This window comes from Chiloscyllium plagiosum, chromosome 15 (genome assembly GCF_004010195.1).
Source record: "Chiloscyllium plagiosum isolate BGI_BamShark_2017 chromosome 15, ASM401019v2, whole genome shotgun sequence".
NCBI classification, from domain to species: Eukaryota; Metazoa; Chordata; class Chondrichthyes; order Orectolobiformes; family Hemiscylliidae; genus Chiloscyllium; species Chiloscyllium plagiosum.
In genome coordinates this window covers 39,161,816-39,188,949 of record NC_057724.1, presented here as the reverse complement: position 1 = coordinate 39,188,949, position 27,134 = coordinate 39,161,816, and the positions used below count along the sequence as shown (strand labels likewise).

At 41.9% G+C, this 27,134-nt stretch overlaps 1 protein-coding gene across 4 annotated transcripts in view; it reads right to left on the bottom strand.

The window, feature by feature from the left end:
* Positions 1-20,445, bottom strand: part of taf1 (TAF1 RNA polymerase II, TATA box binding protein (TBP)-associated factor) — a 176,950-nt gene extending 156,505 nt beyond the window's left edge. For 3 of the 4 annotated variants that reach the window (XM_043704744.1, XM_043704746.1, XM_043704747.1), the window contains exons 1-5: positions 14,826-14,894; positions 13,489-13,626; positions 11,558-11,675; positions 5,965-6,081; positions 5,301-5,417 (exon numbers count right to left, since the gene is read on the bottom strand). In XM_043704744.1, coding sequence (XP_043560679.1) covers positions 5,301-5,417; positions 5,965-6,081; positions 11,558-11,675; positions 13,489-13,602 — 466 coding nt within the window. In that variant the 5' untranslated portion in view covers positions 13,603-13,626; positions 14,826-14,894. Of the gene's footprint in view, positions 1-5,300; positions 5,418-5,964; positions 6,082-11,557; positions 11,676-13,488; positions 13,627-14,825; positions 14,895-20,422 lie in introns of those variants that run through there. The other variant, XM_043704745.1, reaches the window with a different exon arrangement.
* Positions 20,446-27,134: the final 6,689 nt, after the last annotated feature.

Genomic DNA, 27,134 nt, shown 5'->3' with positions numbered 1-27,134 from the left:
CTGTGGTGGCCGGTATATTGGGTCCAGGTCTATGTGTTTGTTGATGGAGTTTGTGGATGAGTGCCATGCTTCTAGGAATTCCCTGGCTGTTCTTTGTTTCGCTTGCCCTGTAATGGTAGTGTTGTCCCAGTCAAATTCATGTTGTTTGTCGTCTGCGTGTGTGGCTACTACAATATACCGACCACTACAGCGGACAGCTGAAACTGACAACCGGAAGCGGCAGGGACAGGCCACTATAAATGCCGGAGGAAACACCACAGAAGCGCTTCACAGGAGGCTCCCAAGCACTGAGGATGTCACCTAGACAGGGGACGAAACGTTTGCAACAAAAACTTCCAGCTCGGCGAACAGAACCACAGCAACGAGCACCCGAGCTACAAATCATCTCACAAACTTTGAAAAATAAAATAGTATATTCCTGGATAGGTTCTGCAATATGTTGCTCGAAGAAACTATTCCTGATGTACTCAATGAATTTGTTTTCCATATTATCCTTACCCATCTGATCTGTGCTGCTAAAATTGCCAGTGACAACTGTTGTGCTTTTTTTACATGAAGGATGGTGATTAGAGGCCTTTTACTGATTATATAATTTAAAGGAGCATAATACTCACAGTATTAAAGCACCTTGGACTCTGCACATTGCAGGTAAGATTGTACTGAGGCAAGATTACAGTGGCCAGGGTTCTGGAGTTGGTTTTGGAGTCATCGAGACATCGAGATGTACAGACAAAAACATCTCATCCATGCTGAACAAATATCCTAAATTAATCTAGTCACATTTGCCAACTTGGCCCATATCCCCCTAAATCCTTCCTATTCATATACTCATCCAAATACCTTTTAAATGTTACAATTGTACCAGCCTCCGCCACTTCCTCTAGCAGCTCATTCCATACACACGCCACCATCTGCGTGAAAAAGGTGTCCCTTAGGTCCTTTTTAAATCTTTCCCCTTAAACCTTAAACATATGCCCTCTAGTTCTGAACTCCCTCACCTGAGGGAAAGGACCTTGTCTATTTACCCTATCCATGTCCCTCATGATTTTATAAACCTCTGCAAGGTCACCCCACTGCCTCCAACGCTCCAGGGAAAACAGCTCCAGCCTGTTCGGTCTCTCCTTTTGGCTCAAACCCTCCGACCCTGGCAACATCCTTGTGAATCCTTTCTGAACCCTTTTAACTTTCACAACATCTTTCCGATAGAGGGAGACTAGAATTGCACATGATATTCCAAAAGTGGTCTAACCAATGTCCTGTACACCTACAACATGACCTCCCAAGTCCTATACACAATGGACTGACCAATAAAGGAACGTATACCAAATGCCTTCTTCACTATCCTATCTATCCGCGACTCCACTTTCAAGGAACTATACCTGCACTCCAAGCAACACTCCCCAGGACCTTATCATTCATTTTATAAGTCCTGCCCTGATTTGCCTTTCCAAACTGCAGCATCTCACATTTATCCAAGTTGAACTCCATCTGCCACTCCTCAGCCCATTGGCCCATCTGATCAAGATACCTTTGCACTCTGAGGTAACCTTCTTCGCTGTCAAGTACACCTCCAATTTTAGTATCATCTACAAATTTACTAACAATACCCCACGTTGACGTTGAAATCATCTATATAAAACCAAAAAGCAGTCGTTTATTGTGGTTAATCCAAGATGGAGGATGGGAAAAAGTTGTGGCTCAAAGAGCTGCTCCTTTTTTTGAGGTATTTTCATGCTGGAGCTGATTTCCTCAAATTGTAGGAGCAGTAATTACTGTTTTTTAAGCTGTTGCATTGTTTTGGAACTTTGGGGAAAAAAATGATCAAAACAACGCCACTTTAAAAAGGAGAAAGAGAGACAAAGGCAGTGACCACATGGGCAGTGATTTAAAAGAAGTAAATCTGCACAGCTATGTGACCAAACACTTTGTGTAAGACATAGATTAAATAAGAAGTATTCTTGAGAAATATCTATTCCTAAATCAAATTCCTGAACTTTGAACAGACACCTTCAGTTTGGCATCTAACCCTGGGTATACTTCCCGTGACAGCCTCCCACTGGAAATTATTGGAGCCGGTCAATCTCAGCAATGCTGGGGGTTAATCCCAGCAGCTTCTCCTTGCTCTCCACTCCAGATGAAAACGAAATACCAGAAAGTGACCCACACAGGAAACCAGGGACTTTCACATCCAACCCCCACCTTGACTTAACGCAGTTCTTTAACTGATCCGGCTGTGGTTCGAGACTGGGTTCTGGGAGCAAACTCTCCTGCTCCGTTCCCCCAGGCCAACTCCCTCAAGAACTGCATACCATTTCCCTGTCACCTCTTCCTGATCTGGTCTGCTGGTGGGATAGAATATATGCAGAAATGGTTAAGGCACTAATTGCGATATGGTATTTAAAATACGATTCCATGAGTATGACTGTGTCAGGCTGTTGCTTGACTAGTCTGTGAGTCAGCTCTTGAATCTGTGACAGTCTGAGAATCAACACATTGTTGTGGCCTGGAGTCACATGTAGGTCATTTACCTTCATTCAACGACATTAGTAAACCATATATGTTTTTACAACAATCAACAGTAAATTCCTGTTCATCATTCAATATTTAATTCCAGATTTTTCCTTTTCAAATTCAAATCTCACCATCTGCTATGGTGAGATTTGAACCTGGATCTCTGGATTACCAACATCATTTTCGCTATGCCACAGCCTCCCCTCAGTCCCAGCTACCAGCTGCATGAGATCCAATACATATTAGCATGGTAGTGACTCTGCTTCTCTTGCCTAATTTATTTTAAAAATCCATTGTTGCAATTCATCTGGACCAGAGATTTTATCATCTTTAAGTCTGACTTGTTTATTTCACATTTTTAATTTCAATATTGAATATTCTTGATATTTTTGATGATAGTGATTTTTGAGAAGAAATGACATCACCAACCCAAGGAAATCGAAACACAAATAGAAAGCGGGTCACTAACACCAGTGCTTCACCGGAGACTCACTGCTAATGTTACCTAGTATGGTGACGAAATGTCTGAAAATGAACTTTCCAGCTCAATGAGCAAACGTACATACTTTTTTGATGATATACAAGATTTAATCAGAATTTCAGTTGCTGAACATGGATCTAAAGTGAATAACTTTGATTTGATTTATAAGTATTTGATCCTGATCATGAACTACCATGGTCTGATAAATTTCCTGGTATGGCAAAGGCCCACATATAAAGCTGTTTAATTTGGGAAATACAACTTGCACAAATATGCAATAATTCCTCTGCTTTCTCTTCCCTAGTAGTTTAAAAATGGGTAGATGCAATACATCAAGACCAAACATTTTATCATCATCTTTAGTTTTCATGAGTTCATTGAACAAATGTTTTTTCTTATATGTACTTAACTAATTATTCATCATTCAACTTCATGTCTATCTGTTCTACCATACTGGTAAATACCAATTCAATTATTGAATATTTCTCCCATCATTTTAATAATATGTACGGCATTATCCCATCCCAGCCTTCCTATTTTTGTTTGATAGGTCTGTAAAATATAGATCACTGGAAAATGGCTAATATAACACCCCTATTAAAGGAGGGAGAGAGGACATCAGGTTTCTGAAACATTAGGACCAGTCCTAGTGTAGGGGAGACCTGTACAAACTGGATGGACGCATGTTAACAGGATTGAACTGATATCTTCGCAGGGAGATAATGGTGAAATTTGAACATGGTGCATTGGGGTTGGTTTAAACTAGCATGTCAGGGAATGGGAACCTCAGGGAGTAACCCAAATGTGAAGGGAACTAAGCTGGTAAAAGGAAGTTGAAAAGCTACAAGAGAATTGAGATGACAGGAGAAATAAAGTGGAGCATCAAGTTTGTCTCAAATACTGAATGATATGAAAAAAGCCAAGATAAGAGTATCTACCCGAATGCATGCGACATTTACATCATGTAGGATGATTTAGAGTATAAGTAGAGGTAAGCAATGACAATATAATTGCCATTACAGAAAATGGCTGCATAGTAATCAGCACTAGAAATTGTATATTCAAGACTATTCGCTGTTTAGGAAGGGCAGACAACGGCGAAAGGATGTGACGTTGCAGAGAGAAGGCATCAGTACATTCGTGAAGCAGGATCTGAGATCAGAACAGCAACGTGTGGAATCTGTTTGGGTGGAATTAAGGAATGGCAGGGAGCAGCAAAATAATAGTGCTTGTGTGGGTCATGGTGTAAGTCAAAGATGAGAGAAGCACGTAGGATCTGCAATACAGTAATTATGGGTGACTTTAATTTTTCTTTCCCCCTTCATGCATGGGACATGGGCATCGCTGGCTGGCCAACCAGCATTTATTACCCAAACCTTTTTCCCTTGAGAAGATGGTGGTGACCTTCTTGAACTACTGCAGTCCACCTGCTGTGAGTTAACCCACAATGCTATGAGAGAGGGAATTGTAGGATTTTGACCCAGTGACCCAGTATTTGATCAGCCTTGAGTGTACTAAAGGGCTAGCAGGCTCAATTCACTGAACAGCCTATGTCTCTTTTCCTGTCATGTTGTCATTTTGGCTCCCCACTTTCTAGATTCTTAAAGCCTTTGACATTTCCCTGTTTAAATTTTCCACTAAAATGTTGGTCCCAGCCAAGCTTAGCTGAAAACCTTCCCAGTGATCCAATTCCTTCTTGTCCAAAAAGTAATACCAATGTTCCACGAAAAGGACCCCTCTTCCTACACCAAAACACTAGCCACACCATTATTCTTACGGCTTTTCTGTTACTATGCTAAATTAGATGTGGTTCATGTATAATAATCCAGAAATTACTTTCGTGATTGTGCAAGACAATTTAGAGGTTAAGTCCTGATCCTACCATGTCACTGTGTTTAACTTGAAACATGACATCTGCACTGACACCGTACATTTCCAAGTTTTCTTCCAGCCATAATGGCAGTGGGTAGTTCAAGATTCTCATTCTTTGCTGCAAAGGACACTATCTATCCCATGAATACAGAATATTCTACCACTAAAATATTTCTAGTTTACTCCTCTCCACATCCACCCCTTCACATACCCCAAGCTTATAGTTTGACCATTTTGTGTTCGAAGTTCCAGTCAATTGAATTAAATTATGGTGCCCAACTGAATTGTTATATCAGTATAACCCAGCAGTACTACAATTGCTAGCCCACAATCTGATTCAATTTGCTGATCAATTCAAGAGCAAACTAAGAGCATTCAACAAACTGTTCTTTCTCTGTTTCTCACTTTAAATAACAAACAATTATTTTGAACTCACCAATTATTTCCTGTGAATTTGACTCCTCCTTATTCAGTGGAGGTGGTGGTGGAGGGGGAGGCATGAGCTTTGAGTCCATATCTTCACTGTCTGCATCATAGTCATCATCATCGTCTTCTGAAGTCAGCAAGACGGGTGTTTAGTATACAATTTCCATTATATGGAGACAGATCTTATGTATTTAAAAGGTTATTACAGCTTTTAAATAAAGCCAAATAAGCAATTCAATGTCAGCATTTGAAACAATATTTAAAATATGATTTCTATAAGAATAACATTGCCTATTCTCCTACAATACCAAAGTGCAGGCCTCTGATCTATTTCCAAGAGCTTGTCAACAATTTGGGGAAATTCGTATTAAGCTGAAAAACCAGAATAATTGAAATATCAGATATCACATATACCTGTATTCCTAAACCCACTACGTTATTTTTCCTACACCAGCCCACCAGCTCTTTCTGTCATGCCTGAAGCATTAACACAAACAATTCATTCTAGCTTTTACCAATTGAATCTATTACTTATCATAGACCCGTTACTACAATAGAGGCATGTTTTCAGTCTTTACTTTTTTCTTTATTGCCAATCAGTAAAATGACAGGTTTCACTACTCAATATAGGAGTACAGTTAACTGGTTAATACATCTAAAATAATCTTGTTTACCCAGTCTCCTTAGTGGCTGAAGATTTCCCATCACGTGACGATACCTGCGGGTCTCATCCTCTGCTACCTCATTGATATCGGAGTAATCAATGGCATCATCTTTACTCTGAATCCAACCTACATACATAAGAACAATCATTAATCAGCTGAGCTAAATGAACTGCCTTGGGCCGAGGAATAACATGGAGCAGATCTGGACTTGTTTGTAGATCTTCAGGAGGAGAGTGATGAGTAGACTTGCATTTGTATACAGCCAAAATATTTCACAGAGAAGTTTCACATCTGCCATGGGGAAAATTTCAGAAGCTATTATTAAAAACTTTATTACAGAGGACGTGGACTAGGTCATGCTAATCAGGCAAAGCCAACATACTTTTGTCAAACATAAATCATGTTTAACTAATTTACTGGAGTTCTTTGATGAACTAACTTGTGCTATGAATAAAGGGGAATCAGAGGATGTGTTGTACTGAGATTTCCAGAAGGCATTTGATAAAGTGCAATATCAAAGATTATGTTGGAAAATAAATTCTCATAGCATTAGGGGGCAACATACTGGCAAGGATAGAGGATCGGCTGGCTAAGAGAAAGGACAGTAGGAATAAATAGGTCTTCGTCAGGCCGGCAGATGTCAGTGGTGTACTGGAGCCTCAATTATTTACAATTTACATAAATTATCAAGAGGAAGAGATAGGCTAAATTTACTGATAATACAAAAATAGGTTGGAAAGTGAGTTGTGAAGAGGACATAAGTAACCTAAAAAAGGATTTAGATAGGAAAGTAAATGAACAAATACCTAACAAATGGAGCACAACGCAGCAAAGTGTGGAATTACCCATTTTGGCAGTAAGAATAGAAAACCATATTATCTAAATGGTGAGAGATTATAGAGGTCTGAGATGCAGAGAGACCTGGGTGCCCCAGTGCATGAATCACAAAATGTTAGCTTGCAGGTATATCAAGTAATCAGAAAAGTTAAAAGAATGTTGTGTTTTATGGTGACAGGAATTGATGCGCAAGTGTAGAGAGGTTACCCTTCAGTTGTACAGATCATTGATGACACCACATCTGGAGTACTTTGGCAGTATTTGTCAACATAATGACAGAAGGATGTTAATGCATTGGAAGCAGTTCAGGGAAGGTTTACTAGACTAATTCCTCAGGAGGAAAGGCTTGACGGGGTACACCTATATCTGCTGCAGTTCAGAAACATTAGGGGTGACTTAACAGAAACAGAAGATCCTTAGGGGACTTGATCAGGTGGATTTTGAAAGGATGTCTCCCCTTCTGGGAGAATCTTGAACTAGGGGACACTATTTTAAAAATAAAGTGGTGGTCTATTTAAGACAGAGATATGAAAACATTTTCTCACTCAGATTTATGAGATTCTTTGGAATCCTCTTCCTCAAAAAGCAGTGGATGCAGAATCTTTAAATATTTTTAAGACAGAAATAGACAGATTCTTGATTACAAAAGGGATGAAAGATTACTAGGGATATGCAGAAACGTACAGTTGAGGTTAAAATCAGATCAGACTTAATCTTAATGAATGGCAGAGCAGGCTTAAAGAGCCAAGTGACGTTCTCTTGATCCTTGTTCATATATTTGTAAGAAAAATGATTGCCAAGCTAAAGGAAGAGAGATCAGGAGAGAGGAACACAAGAGTCATAGAGATGTACAGCATGGAAACAGACCCTTCGGTCCAACCTGTCCATGCCGACCAGATATCCCAACCCAATCTAGTCCCACCTGCCAGCACCTGGCCCATATTCCTCCAAACCCTTCCTATTCGTATACCCATCCAAATGCTTTTTAAATGTTGCAATTGTACCAGCCTCCACCACTTCCTCTGGCAGCTAATTCCATACACGTACCACCCTCTGCATGAAAAGATTGCCCCTTAGGTCTCTTTTATATCTTTCCCCTCTCACCCTAAACCTATGCCCTCCAGTTCCGGACTCCCCGATCCCAGGGAAAAGACTTTATCTATTTATCCTATACATGCCCCTCATTATTTCATAAACCTCTATAAGGTCACCCCTCAGCCTCCAACGCTTCAGGGAAAACAGCCCCAGCCTGTTCAGCCTTTCCACATAGCTCAAATCCTCCAAACCCGGCATCATCCTTGTAAATCTTTTCTGAACCCTTTTAAGTTTCACAACATCTTTTCAATAGGAAGGAGACCAGAACTGCACGCAATATTTCAACAGTGGCCTAACCAATGTCCTGTACAGCTGCAACATGACCTCCCAACTCTTGTACTCAATACTCTGACCAATAAAGGAAAGCATACAAAATGCCTTCTTCACTATCCTATCTACCTGTGACTCCACTTTCAAGGAGCTATGAATCTGCACTCCAAGGTCTCTCTGCTTGTGCATTTGTCTGAAGTTCTGAATTGCCAATACCATGGGGTCCTCGCCTGTGTGAGACTGACCAGGTGCTTGGTCTCCAGCAGTTCTCTGAGTGCCAGTGACCTGTAATGTTTCTTTCTTGACCAGATGCAGAGACATGGCAGTGATGGATTGACCAGCAGGTGCTCTGGACTTTACTCTGGACAGCATTCCACCAAGTTTCAGCATCCCAGCTGTTTGGTGGAGCAGGGGATATCTTGCATGGCTGCCCTCTTAACTGCTGAGACCATGGATATACCGTTCGTACCTACAGGAGACAAAAGAGAGGAAGTGTCACCAAAGAGTAGATGTTAATGATAATAATAGATTCACAGTGGGGGTAATGGGAGAGTCAGCACAAGAATGGGGACTGCCTCTATTGGCTAGTTGCCATGCTGACTATCCCTAATCAGTCCTTGCCTTTCCAAATACATGTACATCCTGTCCCTCAGGATTCCCTCCAACAACCTGCCCACCACTGAGGTCAGGCTCACTGGGTCTATAGTTCCCTGGCTTGTCTTTACCGCCCTTCTTAAACATTGGCACCACGTTTGCCAACCTCCAGTCTTCCGGCACCTCACCTGTGACTATTAATGATACAAATATCCCAGCAAGAGGCCCAGCAATCACTTCTCTAGCTTCCCACAGAGTTCTCAGTACACTTGATCAGGTCCTGGGGATTTATCCACCTTTAACTGTTTCAAGACATCCAACACTTCCTCCTCTGTAATCTGGACATTTTGCAAGATGTCACATCTATTTCCCTATAGTTTATATCTTCCATATCCTTTTCCACAGTAAATACTGTTGCAAAATATTCATTTAGTATCTCCCACATTTTCTGTGGCTCCACACAAAGGCCGCCTTGCTGATCTTTGAGGGGCCCTATTCTCTCCCTAGTTACCCTTTTGTCCTTAATATATTTGTAAAAACCCTTTGGATTCTCCATAATTCTATTTGCCAACGCTATCTCATGTCCCCTTTTTGCCCTCCTGATTTCCCTCTTAAGTATACTCCTACTTTCTTTATACTCTTCTAAGGATTCATCGATCTATCCTGTCTCTACCTCACATATGCTTCCGAACCAAACCCTCAATTTCTTTAGTCATCCAGCATTCCCTATACCTATCAGCCTTCCCTTTCACCCTGACAGGAATATACTTTCTCTGGACTCTCGTTATCTCATTTCTGAAGGCTTCCCATTTTCCAAACGTCCTTTTAACTGCGAAATCTACCTCCAATCAGCTTTCGAAAGTTCTTGCCTAATACTGTCAAAATTGGCCTTTCTCCAATTTAGAACTTCAACTTTTAAATCTGGTTTATCCTTTTCCATCACTATGTTAAAATGAATTATGGTCGCTGGCCCCAAAGTGCTACCCCACTGACACCTCAGTCACAGCCCTGCCTTATTTCCCAAGAGTAGGTCAAGTTTTGTACCTTCTCTAGTAGGTACATCCACATACTGAATCAGAAAATTGTCTTGTACACACTTAAGAAATTCCTCTCCATCTAAACCTTTAACACTATGGCAGTCCCAGTTGATATTTGGAAAGTTAAAATCCCCTATCATAACCACTCTATTATTCTTACAGATAGCTGAGATCTCCTTACAAGTTTGTTTCTCAATTTCCCTCTGACTATGAGGGGGTCTATAATACAATCCCAATAAGGTGATCATCCCTTTCTTATTTCTCAGTTCCACCCAAATAACTTCACTGGATGTATTTCCGGGAACATCCTCCCTCAGCACAGCTGTAATGCTATTCCTTATCCAAAAATGCCACTCCCCCTCCTCTCTTGCCTCCCTTTCTATCCTTCCTGTAGCATTTGTATCCTGGAACATTAAGCTGCCAGTCCTGCCCATCCCTGAGCCATGTTTCTGTAATTGCCATGATATCCCAGTCCCATGTTCCTAACCATGCCCTGAGTTCATCTGCCTTCCCTGTTGGGCCCCTTGCATTGAAATAAAGCAGTTTAATTTATTAGTCCTATCTCGAAAGAGATAGTTTTAAGAACAGTCTTAAAAGAGGGCAGAGAATTAGAGAGACATGGATATTACTGACTTGAAAAGGAACTGGGGTGGGATGCATCAGGCCAGAATCAAAAGAAACAGTAATTCGCTCCACCAGTATTATATTGAATCAGCAGGTTACAAAGGCATACCTCGACTTCAGCAGCAAATAGGCTGAGAGACAGTAACTGGACTAAGTAAGCTTGAGATTTCAGCTGGGGGAGGAAAATTAACTAAATATTTACAACTGTTAAATTATGTATAAGAACTTAACTCCAAGTAAATGAATAGTCAATAAATATATCTCTGGAGGTTAAAAAAAGAGGTGATAAGGAGGTCCACAATGCAAAGTTACCATATCTGAAGATTAGTCCATCTGTGATGGAGCCCGAGAGGTGGAAGTATGGAAAGAACATATTAGAATGTAAGACTGGAAATTCTTTCAACAGAAGAGAAAAGCGAAGTCCAAGAGAAAAATGAGGACTGTAGAATTCTGGAATTTATGTAGGGCACATCAGAATGCCCACAAGGAGTGCAATATTTAAAACATATTCCAGTAATCCCTCCGGTATCAGACACATACAGGGAATGAGGAATAAGGGTTACATGGATCTTAGAATCCCTACAACGTGGGAAGAGGTCATGCATTAAGTGAGCACTAATTCTCCAAACAGCAAGACCCAGACCCCCACCCATCCCGTAATCCTGCATTTAGCTTGGCATATCCACCTAACCCTGTACATCTTTGACTACCAGTTATAGGAGAAATACCACTGCTGGCTGAAATAACTCAACTCATTGCTGACAGAAGATGAGTGCGGTTTTTAAAATCAAGCAGTCACAAGCAGTCATAAACACTATCAGTGAGATTTTGATCAAAAGAAGAAAATGAGAGAATTAAACTGAGAGCGCGAGAAAAACATGACCAAATAATAGTTCCTTGAATGATGAAAACTTGCTCCTGTCCTGATAAGTCAATCACTCCGCCTTGATGAAGTTTCAGGAGGTGATAATTCTGATTTTTCATTTTGAATCCCAGACTATTGTACAATGGAAAAAGCAAGTGCATGCAGTCCGGACAACTTTCTGATTGCCGGTTGCATGAGAATTCCTGATGCCTGAGTGCTGGATAAATGGGACTTTTACTGTATATCTTTTAAATTTATTTTATGGAAAGTCATTGCTTACCCTCTGCATTGCTACTCCTTTCATCAGATTCCACTGCATCATCCTCACTGGCTGTGATTTCTTTGATAAGAGTCCCAAGACCCAATGTTCCCAAACCATCCAGATGCTTTTTTGACTCCTGTGAACAGACAGTGAACACATTACAACTCACTAAAGCTTGCATGGATCAGTTAGAGATGAACAAGACACAGCAATGAAATGACATCATTTTTCTGATCTACTAAACGAGTCAGTGAAAATAATGCCACATAAACACGAGTGATGTCACTGAAACAGCAAATAAATCTGGAAAACATCTTATCCTGTTCTCTCCCTCTCAATTAAATATTCACATCTTTACTGCAAAGTGGTTTCAACACTGGGCCAAATAAATGCTGAAAAAATCTATGGTGTTCAAGGCAAGTCAAGAATGTGTTTCTGCCTTGAGATGTGGTTGATCAGCTTTGAATTTTCCATTGTCAAAACAGAGCTCCATTATCCAGTAATTTAGTTGGTTATATTTTTGCACTGCTTTTCATATAGAGAAACACTCTTAATGAAGAAAGAAGTAGACGCTAATGGGAGGAGGGTCACTACAAACATTCTGGGGACCTTCAATTGACCAAAATATGGACTAGCTATAAAAATACAATGGCTACATGAATGCGTCAGAGGTTGGGAATTCTGAGGCAATCAACTCATCTCCTGTGTCTCCAAAACAATTGCAGCAACACGTAAGTAGTGGGGCAGAATATTGTCCACTTGCTGGGACAAATGCTGGGCAACAACACTCAAGAAGCTCTACACCGTCCAGAACAAAGCAGCCCTCCAGATCACCATTAACAATTATATTCAAACATTCGCCCCAACCCAATCACTGTCTATAATCTATAAGACGCATTCCATTAACTTGGCAAGCCTTCTTTCACAGCACCTACCAAATCCATCTACCACCTAGAAAGACAGCACAAACAGGGAACACCATCGTTTGCAAGTTCTTTGCCCAAGCCACATACAACCCTGAACAGTTAAAACTGTATTGCATAGCTTCAGCTGTTACTGGAACTACCTGTATTGCCGGTAACACTGAGTAAAACTAGTCTATGTGGACTGCAATCATTCAAGAAAGAAAACAAGCTTGCCACCACCTTCTCAAGTGCTGTTAGGAATGGGCAACAAATGTAGCTTGGCCAGTAGCACAGACACACTTGGACTTCTTTCTTAAAAATACAGAGGCCACAGACAATATGAAAGAAAATCCAAACTCTTAAAATCAATTTGCTGGGGCATAAACAGTTTGTGAAGTTTAATAAAGACAGAGTAACAGTAGTGTTAGATAAAGTCTTCTGAATGACAATGTATGAAATATCATTTAATTGTTTAAAATACTAGAAAGGAGCTTAATTCCAGACACAGAATTATGTAAAACAAAAGGTGTATATCAGTGACAACTCATAATAATACAGCAGGTCTATATTGTTGTGGTCAACAGGATTTGTCAACTGCAACGGTAGTCCAAAGTGATGAAATTCCAAGTCATAGGTTTCTGTGAGGAAATTTGTAGAAGAGAATTATACTATGTAGACTGTAAAAGTGTGTTACACTAAAGCTGAGATAAAGTATACATCGAAAGCAGCTCTAGCAACTTCTTTTTGCTTTACAAGATTCTGTAATTTTCTTCCTGAATAAAACTTACATCTGTGAATAAAGTTTTTAAGCTGTCACACAACGAAAACTAAGCCAATGGGTATTAATAGCATGCAACTTACATAATTGTTCTTATTGTGCTGTTTCAGTTTGTGGATGTAATGATAAAAACAATAGTTTGGACATCCACAGTAAAATTTTCTGCCTGCTAAAAAAATTAATCTTGCTGTTTAAGTAGACACACACACATAGATATAGTCATGCACTTTCTACACTGCTACAGTGCTAATGAAAATACACATTACCTTGTCAAGGACACTATCATCCTCCAACTGTCCATCCTCATTAATGTTTCCAAACAGAAAGCCAGTGAGAGAGAATGGTTGTTCATGATCCTCATCACTGTCTGAGTCAGACATCTTCAGATACTACCAATCCACGTTCTAAAAATAAGAACAAAAGTAAGTCGCCTTGACCGTGCGATTTAAATCACCCATTGATTCACACTCTGCAATTAATAGTTCTGCAAGACACAATATTTTTCAGTCTGTCCTTTAGAGAAGGAAATCTGCTGTCTTTACCCAATCTGGTCTGCTTGTATCTCCGGACTACCAGCAATGTGGTTAACTCTTAAATGGCCTAGAGATCTAATCAGTTCAAGAGCAACCAGGTACAGACAACAAATATCAGATTTGACAGGAATGTTCAAATCTCATATTAAAATTTTAGAAGTCTCACTAAATTGCTGTTGCTTCCTTGAATATCAGAATTGGTGGGGTGGTGCATCAAATTTGTCAAATCCAACATTTCTGCCACCTGCAATCAGATATCACCACCCCAAAGAGATGTTTGCTTTCCCACCCACCCGCTTCCCACAAGGACCATTCACTCTGTGATCCCTTCATCAACTCTACACTCCCCAACCCAGTACCTTTCCCTGCAAACGCGTCAGGTGCGACACCTGCCCCCACACCTCCCGTCACTTCCATGCAAGGCCCTAAACAAGCCTTCCAGATCTGACAGAGATTCGCCTGCACATCATTCAACCTTATCTATTGCATCCGTTGTTCCCGATGTGGTTTCCCCATATATCGGGGAGATCCAACGCAGACTCGGGGACCAAAGAGCATCTGTGCTCTGCACACATCAACCAGCCCGACCTTCCAGTTGCCATTCACTTTAATTACCTCTCCCACTTCCCCAGTAACATGTCCATCCTTGGCAACCTCCAGAATGAGACCAAACAGAAATTGGAGAAACAACAATATTTCACCTGGGAAGCTTACAGCCCAATGGCCTCAACATCGACTTCACCAGCTTCAAAATCCCTCCTCCCCCAGCCTTATCCCATATCTAGCCCCATACCCCTCCCTCTTGCCTTCTTGACCTGTCCTAACCTATCCATCTTCCTTATCTTCAGATCCTCAGATCTTGGAAGCAATAGAAAATGGGAATTCCTGTAGAATACCACTCCTAAAGGTCAACAAAGCATCCAAAATTTGATTGATTAATTGATGAATACAAAGTTATGTTTTACTTGGGTGAAGTGTAGGCTTGTCCTGCCAAAGTTAACTCTTTTCAGCTTTTTACAGAAAGTCGAGCTTATAGATTTCTGTACAATATTACAATATTAATTTCAAACCTGAGCAACAGTTTTTCAGTCCAGGTTGTGCTCCTCATGAATGTTTTCTTCCAGATCTATTCAATCTAAATCCCAAAGAAAATCAATTCAAATGATGTTTCCATTCAGTTCAGAAACATAGTTCTCTCAATAAATGGAATTTCTTTACAAGGCCTTTTGCTCTGGTCATATGAACAAAGCCTACTTCTTTTGCAGGATCAGACAAAATCAATGCTCAACTTTGATTAAGTCTTTTACAACAGGTTGTAGTCTCAGGACTTAATGAGGTTGGGCTCTGCAGTTTCTACCTTTCATAAATTATTTTAAAAGTGAATGTTGATTTGTATTGTGCGTGTTAATTTGGGTTTAATCATAAATAACGCTAAACAAAGTGTAATAATTTAAAAGATAGCAGAGCAGACGTCAATGGACAAAGAGATGCCAAACAAAATTCAACATAAATGTAATTTTTTTGATTTTGTTAAAGAATCAAGACTGGAGCATGTCTATGGCAACAAGTGTATTTTTTGTGGATCCAAACTGTTCTGTTCTGTCAGGCATAACTGTTGTTTTTCCGCTGCCTCTGTCTCCGCACTTACTTCATTGGGCAGGACTCCTCCCCCCGCAAGCCACTGATCCCTTCACCCACCTCCAGTATTCACCCTCCACTTGTACCATTTTCCCTTTCCTCTTGCTCGCCTCCTCAATCTCTTTGTTAAAAACTGCCAATGTGAAATCGCCCATATCAATTTCTCTGCTCCTCTCAGCCACTCTAACATGCCCATTTTGATTAGATTAGATTAATTACAGTGTGGAAACAGGCCCTTTGGCCCAATAAGTCCACACCAACCCTCCGAAGAGCAAACTACCCAGACCCATTCCCCTACACTTACCCCTTCATCTCACACTACGGGCAACTTAGCATGGCCAATTCACCTAACCTGATCATTTTTGGACTGTGGGAGGAAACCGGAGCACCCTGAGGAAACCCACGCAGACATGGGGAGAATGTGCAAACTCCACATAGACAGTTGCCTGGGGCGGGAATTGAACCCAGGTCTTTGGTGCTGTGAGGCAGCAGTGCTAACCACTGTGCCACCATGCCGCTCCAAATCAATAAGACAAAGCCTCCCTTCAAACTTCACTTCTTATGACTGCCTTTTTTAGTTGGCAGTGAAAACAGCAATGAGAGCAACCTGGGAATACATACTATCCCCCTCTCAGCCCTCTGCATGAGGGAGTAATTTGTGATCTTGCTCCACTTTGTAACTGCTGCTCAATACTTAGTTCAGACATAACTGATCCTATTGAATATTAATTGCATAGTTTGAAGTGGTACTTGGGATCAGGGTAAAGATGAAAATGTGGCAGAATGCAGATAACATGAGAGAGTTTGATGGGAAAAATGAAATGGCATGGGATGTGGATGACACAGGAAGGAATGGTATGTAAGATGCTGTAGAATGGAGAATGACTTGGGAAGGCAGAGATGAGAAATATAGTACTCAAAGGACAGACCAACGTGGCAAAGGAGGTAGGGTAGGCATGGAAGAGATGCACAAGACAATGGAAGTGGTTAAGTATGACAAAATCAAGTGGTCAATTATTTGAATCAATTTAACAAAAGCTATTCTTCCTGCTAAAAATGAATATTTACTAGATTTAAATGAAAATGTTTCAGAAAAGCTGTCAAGAGAAATAAAAAAAGTTTGCACTGATTCAATAGAAGATTATAATAATCTATACATCCAGAGTTTCTACACAATCTAACTCAATAGGAATTCCACATCTAGCTTCTTTCTTCATTACTAGCCACTCCCTTCAATCCCACCAAATTCAATATACACAACTGCTAGAATTCATAAATTTGTGTCACTCTGATTATTCCTTCAGTTGTATCATTCCTTATGTTTGTTCACTGAGCTAACTTTCTCTTGATAGAATCATCGAGTTATAGAGTGATACTGCATGGAAACAGGCCCTTCACCCCAAACTGGTCCATGCTGACCATAATGCCCACTCTGCTAGTTCCAATTGCCTGCATTTGGTCCATATCCCTCTAAACCCTTCCCAGCCATGTACAGTTCTAAAATGTTGCTATTGATTCTTAAACCTCTCCCCTCTCACCTTAAACCTATACCTTCTAGATTTCAAATCCCCATCCCCGGAACAAAACTATATGCATTCATCCTATTTATGACCCTCATGATTTTACACGTCTCAGTGAGGTCACCCATCATTCTCCTACATTCCAAGGAATATCTCTTTGTTCTTGTGGACTTGCTTCATGCTATAGTTTGTTACCTGCAATCTCTGAACTAGTTTGTTAATCCTGCACTATCAGCAACCTGGAGGTTATCATTGACCAGAAATTGAATTGGCCTAGTCACATAATTACTATAGCCACAAAAGTAAGTCAGAGACTATGAATCTACATCAAGCAATTCACCTTCTGACTTGATAAAGTGTGTTCACTATCAACAATTAAGGAGTGAGATGGAATACCCCCCAGTCGCCTGATGAGTACAGTTTCAATAACACTTAAGACACCTGATAGCATCAGGACAAAATATCCTGTTTGATTGGCACCAATCCATAAACATTTATTTCCTTTACCACTAACACTCAGTAGTAGCTGTGTCCCACCTGCTGGATGCACTACAAAGAATCACCAAGGAGCGATAGGGAGAGGATGAATATGCTGGGGCTGTGAACCATGGAGTGTCAAAGGCTGAGAGGTGACCTGATAGAGGTTTATAAAATCATGAGAGACATGAATAGGATAAATAGCAAAGGTCTTTTCCCTGGGGTGGGGGAGTCCAGGCCTAGAGGGCATAGCTTTAGGGTGAGAGGAGAAAGATATAAAAGGGACCAAAGGGGTGACGTTTTCCACAAAGAGGGTGGTGCGTGTATGGAATGAGCTGCCAGAGGAGGTGGTGGAGGCTGGTACAATTACAACATTTAAGAGGCATCTGGATGGGTATATGAACAGGAAGAGTTTAGAGGGATACAGGCAAAGTGCTGGCAAATGGGAATAGATTAGATTAGGATAACTGGTCGGCATGAACACGTTGGACCAAAGGGTCTGATTCCACATTGAACATCTCCTATGACTCTTTAGATACCACCTTTCAAACCCATGACCACTGCCATGGAGGTCAAAGGTAGCAAACATCACCATGTGCAACGTCCATTCCAAGCCACTCACCAAGTCATTCTGATTTGGAAAAACTTCAATGTTACTGGGTCAAAATCATGGAACTCGCTCCCTAATAATATTGCGGGTTGACCTATACCAAATGGACTGGAGTGGTTCATGAACACAGTTCACCAAAACCTTCTCAATGACAACTAGGACTGGCCAATAAATGCTGACCCAGCCAAAAATACCCATATCCCATGAATAAACTGAAAAAATACTATCTCTCTCATGTTGTCTCCAAGTTACAAGACCTACTTCCTACTCTCTTGACCCTATTCTCAACATGCTCTTGACCAGCCAAACTCTCTTCTCAGAAATCATATTAACTAATACTTTGAATAATTACCTTGCCATGGATACAGTTTTCCCAAACTTTGAAATGCACCATCTCCCCAACTTATACAAACATTCTCTTATACTTGCAAATCTCTACCCTACTTCCAATCTACGTTTAAGATCTCTGGACATGTAGTCACTTTCCAAAGCACTGCCATCCTTCTCACAACTCTTCACCAGATTTCTGGCATTTTCCTACAACGTTCTGCTGAGCTTTTCCAGCAATTTCTGCTTTTGTTTCTGATTTACAGCATCGGCAGTTCTTTCAGTTTTTATTCTGATGACCCTACTCAAAGTCACAAATGCCACAAACTGTCACAAAACCAGAGCATCCTCCAACACCTTACCTCTGCCATCCAGGTGAGTGGGTCTTTCTTTCTCTAGTTCCACTCCTACCTGTACAGTCACAGTCAATGAATGATCTCCTCCACAAAGTCCAAAGCAAAACACTGAATTAAATTATGTCCCATTTTTCCATTCCTCGTTATTAATTCTGCAACTGCATCTTCCAAGTGCCCCTTAATCACTTTAACTACTTTTTGTTGGAACGTATCTGTCTTTTCAGTTACTGCTATTTGTGCAATTCCACTGCAACTCTTAAGACATTGTATTGACTTTTTTAAAAGGACTATTATTAAGGTTCTGGATTAGTGGTGCTGGAAGAGCACAGCGGTTCAGGCAGCATCCAAGGAGCAGTAAAATCGACGTTTTGTGCAAAAGTCCTTCATCAGGAATACAGGCAGAGAAGCCTGAAGGATGGAGAGATAAGTGAGAGGAGGGTGGGAGTAGGGAGAAAGTACAATAGCTGAATGGGGGAGGGGATGAAGGTGATAGGTTGGGGGGGGAAGAGGGTGGAGTGGATGTGGAAAAGAAGATAGGCAGGTAGGACAAGTCATGGGGACAGTGCTGACTGGAAGTTTGGAACTGGGGTGAGGTGGGGGAAGGGGAAATGAGGAAACTGTTGAAGTCCACATTGATGCCCTGGGTTGAAGTGTTCCAAGGCAGAAGATGAGGTGAGGGAGGCCCAGGACCTCCATGTCCTCGGCAGAGTGGGAAGGGGAGTTGAAATGTTGGGCCACAGGGCTTCCAGCACCACTAATCCAGAATCTGGTTTCCAGCATCTGCAGTCATTGTTTTTACCTATTATTAAGGCTGCTGACCCTGAGCTCAGCCATAGGTATCAGAATTCCCATCAGAAACCCTATGCCGATTTTCCCTCTTTTAAGATATTTGTTGAAATCTCCCTCTTCAATCAAACTTTGACCACCTATTCCAATATTTTCCCCTTTGGCTCAATGCCTATATTCACATTTCAATCATTTATTTACACATTGAAATACCTTGAGATGATTTAATGTACTAAAAGTGTTAAATAAATATAAGTTGCCACTGTCCTTATCAATCACTGCCCCAAACTGCTGAGCCAAATATTGTAAGCAAAGTTATCAAAATAATGTCAAAAATCACATGACACAGGGTTATAGTTCAACAGGTGTGATTTTTGACTTTGTCCACCCTAGTCCAACTTTGGCATGTCCACAACAAAAATAATGAAAGCTTCAAAGAGATTCAATTGTATAGGAATATTTGAAAAGCAATAACATGCCCGTCTAAAGTATTTTGAGATGGAGCATATGGGTACGGAATCTCCTTAAAAGACATTCTGCCCTCAGACTGACAGGTGATAATGGGGAGTAACAAATCTACTTGGAATAAAATAAGGCCCGTTGTATAAATAGTGAAATATGAGATTCTGCTAAATGCAGCAAAGTTTAATGTCCCTGATCCAGTTACAAACACTGTCCCACAAGTTCCAAATACGAAATTGACGTTTCTACTGAAACATTAACCTTCCCTTCAGAGTGTATTTTTTAATCAAACTAAAAGCTGGCCCATTCCTCGCTCCACCTCCCGTTCCACCGTCTTAACTCTCCGGCCACCTTCAGGTCTTAGCACCAGCTGAATCCAACTTTTCTTGTGACGAAGACAAGCTGTCAGTCAGCCCACATCACAACAACTATTGCAACGATATCTTTCCATTCTCCGCGCCGCCTATTTACAAACCCCGGAATACACTTACCGAACGTCCGCCGCGACCTTTCCAACACGATAGACAAATCCAGCAAACTTCCAGGAACAGCGCCACCAGCTGCCTGGGAGGAACCACGGCGCCATCTACAGCCCGGGAGGAACCACAGCTCCACCCGCTAACCAGGAAGGACTCACAGCGCCACCCGCTGCCCGGGGTGGAACCACGGCGCCATCTACAGCCCGGGAGGAACCACAACTCCACCCGCTACCCAGGAAGGACCCGCAGCGCCACCCGCTGCCCGGGGTGAACCACGGCGCCATCTGCTGCCCGGGATGAACCACGGCGCCACTAGCTGACCAAATCGAGAACAGTAACACCCATTTGCCCGGGTGAACCATAGAGACAGCTGCGGACGAAGTTTACAGCCAAGCTATGGCTTCTTGTACCACGGTGATAATGTTCCCAGGATTTAGTTGTGTTCATCCCGGTTCGTATTTACTTCAAAGGGAACGGTGCATAAATGTTAAGAGGTTTTGCTATAACTATACTAACACTCTAGTCAGACCACAGCTGTGAACAGTTTTGGATACCTTTTCTAAGGACTGCATTAGAGTCAATCCACAGAATATTCAAAGAGAGGAATGGCAAATGACGTTTAATTTAGATAAATGCGAGGTGCTGCATTTTGGAAAAGCAAATCAAGGCAGGACTTATACAGTTAATGGTAAGGTCCTAGGGAGTGTTGCTGAACAAAGAGACCTTGGAGTACAGGTTCATAACGCCTTGAAAGTACTTAAGATAGTGAAGAAGGCATTTGGTATGCTTTCCTTTATTCGTCAGAGCATTGAGGAGAGGAGTTGGGAGGTCACGTTGCGACTGACCACGGCACCATGGTGCAGAAGGCCATTCATGAGGGGGAGCAAAAAGACAAGTAGTTGTTATAGAGGATTTTATAATTAGGGGGACAGATAGTATCCCTTGTGAGCCAATTGGAAGTCCTGCATGGTGTATTGCCTGCTTGGTGCCAGGGTGCAAGACATCTCAAACCGGCTTAAAAGGATATTGGAGCAGGAGGGAGAGGATCCAGTTGTTGTGGTCCACGTTGGCACAAACAATAGGCAAGGCTAGGAAGGAGGACCTGTTTGGGGAGTAGTAAGCACTAGGAAGGAAATTGAAGAACAGGTCCTCAGATTGGCAAGGTCATGATGATCTTGGGGGGACTTCAATATGCAAATGGACTGGGTGAATAATGTTGCCATTGGATACAAAGAAAGAGAATTCATGGAATGCTTACAGGATAGCTTTTTGGAAAGCTTGTGCAGGTGCCCTCAAGGGAGCAGGCTATTCTGGACTTAGTGCTATGTAATGAGTCAGACTTTATAAAAGATCTTAAAGTAAGGGAACACTGAGGAGGCAGCGATCATAATATGGTAGAGTTCAGTCTGCAGTTTGAAAGAGAGAAGGCAAAAATCAGATGTAATGGTGTTAGTTAATTAAAGGTAATTACAGGGGCACGAGAGAGGAATAGATGAAATTCGACTGGAAGCAGAGCCTAGTGGGGAAGAGGGACAGTCGACCAACAGTGACAGGAGTTTCTAAGTGTAAAGAAGGACATAGTACAGAGGTTCATCCCAAAGAAAAGAAAGATTACCTGGTGGAGATGGATTAGACAGCCATAGCTGACAAAGGAAGTCAAGAAATGTATCATAGAAAAAGAGAGAGCCTATAAAGTGGCCAAGAGAACTGGGAAATCAGAAGATTGGGAAGACTATAAAAACAAACAGAGGATAACAAACAGAGAGATAAGGAAGGAGTGGATTAAATAGCCAGTAATATTAGAAATGATAGTAAACGTTTCTTTCAATACATAAACAAATGAGAGGCAAAAGTAGAAATTGGGTCACTCCAAATTGATGCAGGAAGGTGAGGGATGGGAGATAAGGAAATAGCTGAAGAGCTTAATAAATACTTTGTGTCAGTCTTCACAGCGGAAGACATGAGTAATATCCCAACAATTAAGGAGAGTCAAGGGGAAGAGTTGAGTATGGTAGCCATTACAAAACAAAGTGCTTAAAAAGCTAAAAGCCTAAAAATTGATAAATCTCCTGGCCACAATGGGCTGCGTCTTAGAATTCTGAGAGAGGTGGCTGAAGAAATAGCAGAGGCATTGGTTGTAATCTTTCAAAAATCACTGGAGTCAGAGAAAGTCCCAGATGATTGGAAAATCGCTATTGTAACCCTCTTGTTCAAGAAAGGATCAAGACAAAAGATGGAAAGTTATAGGCCGATCAGCCTAACCTCAGTTGTAGGTAAAATTCTAGAATCCATCATTAGGGATGAAATTTCTAAATACTTCAAAGTGCAGGGTCAGATTAGAACAAGTCAGCATGGATTTAGTAAGGGGAGGTTGTGCCTTACAAACCTGTTAGAATTCTTTGAAGAGGTAACAAGTAGGTTAGCCCATGGCAACCCAGTGGATGTTATCTATCCAGACTTCTAAAAGGTCTTTGATAAGTTGCCTCACGGGAGGCTGCTGAGTAAAGTGAGGGCCCATGGTGTTCGAGATGAGCTACTGGCATGGATTGAGGATTGGCTGTCTGACAGAAGGCAGAGAGTTAGAATAAAAGGGTCTTTTTCGGAATGGCAGCTAGTGACAAGTGGTTCGGTGAGCAGGGTTCGGTGTTGGGGCCGCAGGTGTTCACTTAATATGTTAATGATCTGGATGAAGGGATTGGGGGCATTCTGGCAAAGTTCACCGGTGATACAAAGTTAGGTGGACAGGCAGGTATTACTGAGGAGGTGGGGAGGCTGCAGAAAGGTTTAGATAGTTTAGGAGAGATATGAGGATCCTGTGATTGTTAGCATTAGAGTTTAGAAAGTTGAGGGGAGAGCTAATAGAAACATACAAGATAATGCATGGCTTAGAAAGGGTGGACGCTGAGAATTAGATTCCATCAGGCGGTGATACTTGGACCCGTGGGCACAGCCTTAGAATTAGAGAGGGTCAATTTAGAACAGAAATGAGGAGACATTTCTTCAGTCAGTGTGGTGGGACTATAGAATTCATTGCCATGGAGCACAGTGCAGGACATTACATGTCTTCAAGGCAGAGATTGATAAATTCTTAATCTCGCAAGGAACTAAGGGATACTGGGAGAGTGCAGGTAAGTGGCGCTGAAATGCCCATCAGCCATGATTGAACATAGAACATTACAGCGCAGTACAGGCCCTTCGGCCCTCGATGTTGCGCCGACCTGTCATACCTATCTGAAGCCCATCTAACCTACACTATTCCACGTTCGTCTATATGCTTGGCCAATGACGACTTAAATGTACTTAAAGTTGGCGAATCTACCACCGTTGCAGGCAAAGCATTCCATACCCTAACTACTCTCTGAGTAAAGAAACTACCTCTGACATCTGTCCGATATCTATCACCCCTCAATTTAAAGCTATGCTCCCTCGTGCTCGCCGTCACCATACTTGGGAAAAGGTTCTCACTGTCCACCCTATCTAACCCTCTGACTATCTTATATGTCTCTATTAAGTCACCTCTGAACTTTCTTCTCTCCAACGAAAACAACCTCAAGTCCCTCAGCCTTTCCTCATAAGACCTTCCCTCCATACCAGGCAACATCCTAGTAAATCTCCTCTGCACCCTTTCCAAAGCTTCCACATCATTCTTATAATGTGGTGACCAGAACTGTACACAATACTCCAAGTGCGGCTGCACCAGAGTTTTGTACAGCTGCTGCATAACCTCATGGTTCTGGAACTCGATCCCTCTTTTAATTAAAGCTAAAACACTGTATGCCTTCTTAACAACCCTGTTAACCTGGGTGGCACCTTTCAAGGATCTGTGTACCTGGACACCAAGATCTCTCTGTTCAACTACACTACCAAGAATCTTATCATTAGCCCAGTATTTTGCATTCCGGTTACTCCGACTAAAGTGAATCACCTCACACTTGTCCGCATTAAACTCCATTTGCCACTTCTCAGCCCAGCTCTGCAGCTTATCTATGTCTCTCTGTAACCTACAACATCCTTCGTCACTATTCACAACTCCACTGACCTTAGTGTTGTATGCAAATTTACAAACCCATCCTTCTACGCCCTTATCCAGGTCGTTTATAAAAATGACGAACAGCAGTGGACCCAACACTGACCCTTGTGGCACCACTAGTAACTGGACTCCAGGATGAACTTTTCCCATCAACCACCACCCTCTGTCTTCGTTCAGCAAGCGAATTACTGATCCAAACTGCTATATCTCCCACATTCCTCTGCATTTTGTACAAAAGCCTACTGTGGGAACCTTATCGAACGCCTTGCTGAAATCCGTATACACCACATCAACCAGTTTACTCTCATCTACATGTTTGGTCACCTTCTCAAAGAACTCAATAAGGTTTGTGAGGCACGACCTACCCTTCACAAAACCATGCTGACTACCCCTAATCAAATTATTCTTTTCTAGATGATTATAAATCCTATCTCTTATAACCTTTTCCAACACTTTACCAACAACTGAAGTAAGGCTCACTGGTCTATAATTACCAGGGTTGTCTCTACTCCCCTCCTTGAACAGGGGAACCACATTTGCTATCCTCCAGTCTTCTAACACTATTCCTGTAGACAACAATGATGATTTAAAGATCAATGCCAAAGGCTCGGCAATCTCCTCCCTGGTTTCCCAGAGGATCCTAGGATAAATCCCATCCGGCCCAGGGGACTTATCTATTTTCACACTCTGCAGGATTTCTAATACCTCTTCCTTGTGAACCTCAACCACACCTAGTCTAGTATCTCAGTATTCTCCTCGACAACATTGTCATTTTCTAGAGTGAATACTGTCGAAAAATATTCATTTAGTGCTTCCCCTATCTCCTCTGACCCCACATACAAGTTCCCATTACTATCCTTGATTAGCCTTAATCTTACTCTCGTCATTTCTTTATTCCTTAAATACCTATAGAAAGCCTTAGGGTTTGCCCTGATCCTATCCGCCAACAACTTCTCATGTCTCCTCCTGGCTCTTCTGAGCTCTCTCTTTAGGTCTTTCCCGGCAACCTTGTAACCCTCAAGCGCCCTAACTGAGCCTTCACATCTCATCCTAACATAAGTCGCCTTCTTCCTCTTGACCAGAGATTCCACTTCCTTTGTAAACCAAGGCTCCCGTGCTCTACAGCTTCCTCCCTGCCTGACAGATACATACTTATCTAGGACACTCAGGATCTTTTCCTTGAATGAGCTCCACATTTCTAATGTGCCCATTCCCTCCAGTTTCCTTCCCCATCCTATGCTTTCTAAATCTTGCCTAATCGCATCGTAATTGCTTTTTTCCCCCAGCTGTAACTCTTGTCCAGTGGTATACACCTATCCCTTTCTATCACTAAAGTAAACATAACAGAATTGTGATCACTATCACCAAAGTGCTCACCTACTTCCGTGTCTAACATCTGGCCAGGCTTATTACCCAGTACCAAATCTAATGTGGCTCTGCCCCTTGTTGGCCTGTCTTCATATTGTGTCAGGAAGCCTTCCTGCACACGCTGGACAAAAACTGACCCATCTATAATACTCGTACTATAGTGTTCCCAGTCAATATTTGGAAAGTTGAAGTCCCCAATGACAACTACCCTGTCTCTCTCACTCCTATTGAGAATGATCTTAGCTATCCTTTCCTCTTTGTCTTTGGAACTATTCGGAGGCCTATAGAAAACTCCCAACAGGGTGACCTCTCCTTTCCTGTTTCTAACCTCAGCCCATACTACCTCAGTTGACGAGTCCTTTCTGCAACTGTAATACTGTCCTTGACCAACAATGCCACACCTCCCCCTCTTTTACCATCTTCTCTGTTCTTACTGAAACATCTAAATCCTAGAACCTGCAACAGCCATTCCTGTCCCTGCTCTATTCATGTCTCCAAAATGGCCACAACATCGAAGTTCCAGATACCAACCTATGCTGCAAGTTCACCCACCTTATTCCAGATGCTCCTGGCGTTGAAGTAGACACACCTCAAACCAACCTCTTGTTTGTTGGTGCCATCTTGCGTCCCTGAAACTTGATTTCAGACATCCCTACTCTCAACCTTTTCTATACTCGAGCTACAATTTTGGTTCCCATCCCCCTGCTGGATTAGTTTAAACCCACCCCAATAGCCTTAACGAATTTCCCCCCCCCCGGATATCTGGTTCAAATGAAGACCATCCTGCTGTGTAGAGGTCCCACCTACCCCAGAAAGAGCCCCAATTATCCAAGAATCCAAAACCCTCCCTTGAATGTTGGAGTGGACTCTATGGGCTGAATGGCCTTACTTCTACTCCTATGTCTTATGGACTGCACAGAACATTAGTTTAGGCTACTTTTGGAATATTGCAAGCAATTCTGGTCTCCCTCCTATAGGAAGGATGTTGTGAAATTTGAAAGAATTAAGAAAAGATTTACAAGGATGTTGCCAGGTTTGGAGCTATAAGGAGAAGCTGAATAGATTAGATTCCCTACAGTGTGGAAACAGGACCTTCAGCCCAACAGGTCCACACCGACCCTCTGAAGAGTAACCCACCCAGAGCCATTTCCCTGTGACTAACGCACCTAGCATAATGGGCAATTTCGCATGGCCAATTCACCTGAGTTGCACATCTTTGGATTTTGGGAGGAAACCTGCACAGACACAGGGAGAACGTGCAAATTCCACACAGACAGTCACCCAAGGCTAGAACTGAACCTGGGACCCTGGTGCTGTGAGGCAGCA